This window comes from Malania oleifera, chromosome 2 (assembly GCF_029873635.1).
Source record: "Malania oleifera isolate guangnan ecotype guangnan chromosome 2, ASM2987363v1, whole genome shotgun sequence".
Taxonomy (NCBI): domain Eukaryota; kingdom Viridiplantae; phylum Streptophyta; class Magnoliopsida; order Santalales; family Ximeniaceae; genus Malania; species Malania oleifera.
In genome coordinates, this window is record NC_080418.1 from 6,552,059 (window position 1) to 6,558,474 (window position 6,416).

General features: G+C 33.0%; 1 protein-coding gene across 3 annotated transcripts in view; it reads right to left on the reverse strand.

Moving 5' to 3' along the window:
* Nucleotides 1-5,476, reverse strand: part of LOC131149607 (ABC transporter G family member 31) — an 83,009-nt gene extending 77,533 nt beyond the window's left edge. The window contains exons 1-4 of one of the 3 annotated variants that reach the window (XM_058100211.1): nucleotides 5,093-5,476; nucleotides 4,562-4,682; nucleotides 4,321-4,409; nucleotides 1,740-1,824 (exon numbers count right to left, since the gene is read on the reverse strand). In XM_058100211.1, coding sequence (XP_057956194.1) covers nucleotides 1,740-1,824; nucleotides 4,321-4,409; nucleotides 4,562-4,682; nucleotides 5,093-5,424 — 627 coding nt within the window. In that variant the 5' untranslated portion in view covers nucleotides 5,425-5,476. Of the gene's footprint in view, nucleotides 1-309; nucleotides 892-1,739; nucleotides 1,825-4,320; nucleotides 4,410-4,561; nucleotides 4,683-5,092 lie in introns of those variants that run through there. The other 2 variants (XM_058100210.1, XM_058100212.1) reach the window with 2 other exon arrangements.
* Between the last annotated feature and the right edge of the window lie 940 nt (nucleotides 5,477-6,416).

Consider the following 6,416-nt stretch of genomic DNA (forward strand, 5'->3'; position numbering starts at 1 on the left):
TTATTAAAAATTGTATTAGAATTATTTAACCTACAAAGTGATATTTGTGACAACAACTGAAAACATAAAATCTGGTTTTTTATTTTTTGACACAAAAATCAAAAAGGCATTGTCATCACTTGTTTCTTATTGTTGCAAGGCAAACCAAAAACAGAAAAAGAATTCATACCTAACAGCCCTTAATCATGGTATAATTCAGAAAACTCATCTCTCAGAAAGAGCCACCTAAACTCCTACAATTAATGAAAACCCGGACGATTTACAGAGATTACAATCAAGCCCTAACTAAATAAGAGTTTATAACTTCACCTGGGCATTGAAGGCCTAGAGCAAAGTAGATCCTATACAGATTTTATTGGATTGGGCGGGTCGCAGGACTCCAAGAAAAAGTGGTGCTGGAGAGGAGAGATGAAGAAAAAGCAGGCAGTGAACAACTCAACGATCGACAGGAAAAGTTTTGCCATCTAACCACAACCGTTTATTTTCTTCATCTCAATAATATACACCCTGCTCCCTCTTCATCTCTCTTCTCCAGTACCATCATCGCACATAGTCGCGGGTTTTCTCTCTCATCTTCAGCACTCGCAGAAGAGAAGTGGCCCCGAGACTTGGATTCAAAAATAACAGATTCATCATAGATGCACAAGAGGCTAAGATGACAGAGAGAACAAAGAAGACGATAGCTAAGAAAAACCACGAGCTTCCAAATCAGATCTAGGGATGGAGTCGTCAGGGTTTCCCATCGCACGAATACATAACGCTGCAGAAGTAGCTCTACGAGCGCTTCGACGATGGAGATACCGGAGAGTGCCGTCTTATAGCCATCTAAGTGCTTTTTTATTTTCATAGCACATTCGTAGGCAGTAGGCTTCATTCCCCAAACATTCGAACTCCGGGGCGGGGGGTGCAATGCAGCCACGAAATGAAATTATTTTCAAAAAATTGTATCTAATCCCCAACTTCTTACTTGGGCTAGACCTAGAAGTTCAAAATGTTAATTAACCTGTAAAAACAAATGGCAAATTTTCACTAGACCTGCAAATATATTGAATTTGATTTTTATTTGCTCACATGGAAGACATCAACTTTGCTATGCTATACACTAATTCGAGTTAATTCTTGAAGGATCAAGGTTTAAAATCCTTACATACACATAACTAATATTTCTGCAAGCTATCAAATCCTAAATAGTTGTACTGTACAGTGTCTTGAAGAAGAAAAAAAGCATAATGACGAGGATAGTCATTTTATTGGCAGTTAGAATGTATGGGCGTGAGATTTGTCAAAGAAGAAGGCATGCACAACATATTCAATCACATTTTAAGTCTGGGTCAGTGGTTTTATCAATTACATTTCTTAAAATTTTGGTATTTTGATGCGTTATTATCAATAATAAAAATTTCATTATCTGATCTTTGGATGTACACATCCTTGTACAGTTGTACATATGACATGCTATGTCATATCTTTCTGGATTATCAAACAAAAATAAATAAATTTATATATTTTTTTCCTTTTTTATACTTTCCAAAAATCAACTGTAATCTTATTTATTTTTATTTCAAAAAAATTTATAAGTCAAGGACAATATAAAATGTAATTACATCATCTAATTAATACCAAAAAAATAAATTAAATTAAATTAATTTTAATAATTTTCTTATTTATTGTATAATTTTTTAATAAATTTCACTTTTAACTCATTCAATTTTGCATAACAAATAATGGGTAATGCTGACCTTTACTGTGTTATCCAATTTCCCTGCAAGAGCCAATAACAACGTTGATTTTCCCGAACCTGGTGGCCCCAAGAGTAGTGTCATTCTGCAAAGACACACACACACACATATATATACCCACACACTCATATGTTACATAATGACATAGCTGACCAGAGTATAAAATAAGTAAGAATGGTAGAGATTTAGACAATCTGCAAATAATAAGCTGGCATATGGCATCAAATTAAAAATAATAATAATAAATGATAATTCATTGGTACGAAAAAATATTTTAAAATATAAATATCTTCGTGTTTCAAAATATAAAGTTGGAACTTAAATTTAAAATTACATAGATTTAGGTAAACAATAATACAAAAATATACTAATTTTCTTAAACCTCACAAAAACTTATATTTCAAGCTCAAATTTCATACTTTTAAATATAAATTAAGAAATATTAACTTTTAATACATAACGTGGATATTTGTTGGGAACTATTCTATTTAGAAGACACAAACATCATGATTCATGTATTTAATTCTTTATTTGAGTGGGACTTTTTTATAATTAAAATTATCCTATACCATATTTAGATTAATACTTCATCATCCATACAATATTTTTCGTTGAGCCAAATGGGCCAATTGGAATAATGTAAATGTTACTTTTTAAAAGAAACTTATGCAGCTTACTTTTCAGTTTTCACATGCATATAAATAAAATAATATTATCACATCTTCGCAATAAATGAGGTGATATTATGACATTCTTATCTCATAAAAAGAGTTTTCATATATACACTAAAGATATGTTTCTTTTGTAATAAAAAGAGTTAGAATATGGGTCCAATTAAATTTTTTGCATAGTCTACAAATAAACTATAATAACCATTAATTGAAGGTATTCAATTTTGACAAAGGTTCGAAAATACTATCATGAGATTGAGAGTGATATTGTATGTTTTACTTAAGCAACTATAAGTAAAAGTACGTCCTTATAATAATTCATTATAAATCATACTATAATCTTTGCCTTCGGCAAACAAAAGTGTATATATTTTTCTAATTTTACTTTTGAGCTTATAAAATGACTCAAAACAGAAAGAATTAAAAAGCACTTGAATACAAAAGAGGATTAAGTGCATGAAGTTAAGCACAAGAAAGACTTGCAATCGGTGATCTTTTAACATAGAATTTGAAACCCTACGATTACAAGATATTGTATTAACATTTAGGAGACATCTGTTTTATATGAATGACTTCTTAATAACTCTAAAAAGAAGACACATATTGAATTGGTTCACTAAATAAGTAAATCGATTAGACATAAGAACGTTTGGTGGCAGTTCTGAATTTCCTTAAAATTTCTCTAATAAAACTGAACATGAAAACATATATGATTTAGACTTAGATGTCTCTTTTCCAAATTGCATCCCTTGTAAAAAAAATAAAAATGACAAAAAACTCAATATCCAAGTGATTAAGATTAATATAATAAATTTTATTTTTGTACAATAACAAATTATATTCTTTTTATTAATACTTATTAACTAAAAATGTCACAAAAAAGTATTATTAATGTTAAATAAAAACTTTAGCTCATGTGATTACTTATTAATTTTATCAAATAATTATACTCTTGAGAAAGGTTAAAATTGAAAAACAATGCAAATTTAGATATTAAATACCATAGTTAAAATAGTTTAGATTTTACATTTAGTGACAAATTCAAGTTCAATTCAGAAGTGATTCACAAAATCTTATTTGAATTCAATTTCCAGCATTTAACACTCTTTTTTTTAACCAAACACCTCCTTAGACCCAATAAGTGATATGAGACTCACACCAAACAATACCTCTTTGTTGCGCAGTCTAAATGCTAGATTGATATCTTATTATTGAAAGGTTCCAAAATGATGTGAGACTCGTACCAAACAATATGTCTTCCTTGTATAGTCTAAATGCTAACTTGATATCTTATTATTGAAAGGTTCCAAATTGTACATAGAATGATTCTCTTACAAATTACAAGTCTTTTCGCATGTGAAACTATTGGTGAAGTACTACTACTACACCCTCCCAGGAAAAAAAATTAATTATTTTCCAGGGATTAAAAAGATAACAAACACAACTCTAATATTCAAGTTGATTAACTGCCACAAAGAGTAATACTAGTAAGTGGGAGCAAAATTTCATCACTAAAATTTAGTAATAGTTTCAAAATGATCATTAAACTTTAATTTACAACCTATTATGCACTAAATTGTATAAATAAACATTCCAATCAAATTAGTTTTAGGTGAACCTAATTTTATGAAATTTATCCAATTAGGGGGGAAAAAAATTAAGCCCTCCAGCACCTTTCATCCAATGAGCCATAAATCTTATAAAAGTTCGGCATGGTCCTGATTCATATATAATTTGGGCATTCGCTATTTTAAGGGCTTTTATTGATAAGATTAGGAGTGCACCAAATTTATTTATTTTTTTTCCAAATATCAAGGGACATAAAAAAGTTATTGTGTGCCCAAATCTTCTAGTATCTATGCCCAATTGCACCTTCCATTAGAGAAAAAAGATTGAACTCCATAATTTACCTTCCTGGTTTCACACAGCCGCTGATGTTATCCAATATAGTCATGGAGTGTCTTTTAGGATGAAATATCTTCAAACCTGTAAGAACGTGCTGCAACATTGAAACAAAAACAGTTTATGGTTAAGATGCAGTGCAACAGTATGCATCGAAGCAGAAAAAACCAAGAGCAAAGTCATATTTTTTTTTATTTTTCAAAAGCGCAGTCTGAGAGAGGCAAAATGAAATATCTGCAAGTACGCAACCTCAATAATGTCGCGAGTGTAATTCACCAAAGTAGGCAGAGCCCTTGAACCGATTTGAACGTCGGCCTTTACATTCAGATTCTGAAACCTCACCTCGACCTTTGGTACTTCCAATCCCACTCTTTTTTCATTAACAGAAATAAGCAACAAATTAATTGATCAGCTAAAAGATGCAAAATCAATTAAAGTTAACCTAAGTTTTCGAATTGATGTTCAATCAAATGCGCAATGTCCAAAAACAGAAATCCAAATGCACTGAACATTGAATTTTAGATCATCCAAAAGCTGTTCTAATTAGATCTCTCGAAATAAATCTCACGTTTTGGAATAAACTTGAAATTCTGCACCTCTCGAGTATCGGCGCACATTTTCGCACTCATTTCCGAAAATAAGTACGAATGAATATTAAATATAAAAGCACAAAAAGAGGCCAGAAGGACTCCTTCAAATTTGCTGTACTAACTAATAAACATCAGAAAAGTATATTAATTAGTCGCTCCAAAAATAAAAGAATATATTTGAGCGCGATACCTATCGAGTCGTTCTTTGATTGCGGAAAGGAGCTTGTAGTTATCTTGCTCGCTCGTAGCAAAGGCCTTCTTAACAACTAGTTCGCGACCGAAACGATTGAGTTTCCTCACGTCAATCGTCTCGGTCCTGGCCTCCTCTCTACCGCCGTCCGACTCCGATTGCGTCCGCCGCAACAACGCCGCGTTCGTTCGCTTCTGCGACGGCAGCCGCTCGATCGCCGCCCACAGCAGCTCCTCCTCGTCTTCCTCCACCGATTCTGTGGTCGAACGCATCGAGAGACCGCTCTCGGTGTCGATTTCGAAGTACTCGCTCCCATTCGAAGCCGCTGCCATGAGCCTCCTCTCCCTCTCTCTAGACGAACAGAGAAGCAGTGATCGACTGTTCACATGCACTTGAAGCGGTTTGAGCCTTTGAGGTGATATAGTTGCACGCAGGAAGGGCGTTGGCAACAGAACAGCTGGCCCGCGAATTTTGAAGACGCGAAATTACCGGAGTGCCCTTGGGGAGAGTTTAATACGTGGCTTGACAGGCCAGGTTGTTATTGTGGCAGCACCGGCCCCGTTCCCGAGGACCGCGGGAGAGAGATCTTTGCCCTGTTCTCCAGTAACAGCCACAAATGTGGCTGATTTTCACAACACGTGTAAAGTGCGAAAAATGTATTCATCCGCGGAACGCGATATTTGTATTTTGTATGAGTTGATACATCTTCTTATAAATAAATGTCATTTAAGGTGAATTTTATGCACATTTTTTTCAATGCTAATTTTTTTTAATACATCAGATTGAAAAACATCTCACAAAAAAAAAAAAGATTTAATCCTACGTATGTAAGAATGGAGTATAGTTGAAGGGAATGGAATCTAGGTAAGGGAAATGGAATTAAATATATGAATTAATTTCATCATACTCGACATTCAAACTTTCATTCTCGCACTTTATTTAGAAGCTTAAATTTTAAACATTAGATTTGAATTTGAATTAATTTGGACAAATTTCAGCATAACTTTATATTCCATTTTATTCAAATTCAATATGAAGTTGAATTCAAAATCTCTCCAAGTACAGAATCTATTTATTTCATACCCCAAATCATTCCACGTACCAAATATGTTAAGTTTATCAATTCAAAGAAAATTATAGAGGCATGTCGGTGGGAAATTGCATGTTATTAAGGATGCTTCTTGTTTGGCCTTATAGAAGATCAAGTGATATCAACTTATGCAGTGACCATCATCACTGCATCTAAGTGCTATCTTAAACATTCGATTTCAACATACTTGCTAATCTCTAAAGCTGTAGACTTCAAACTTCATGCATTCTCATA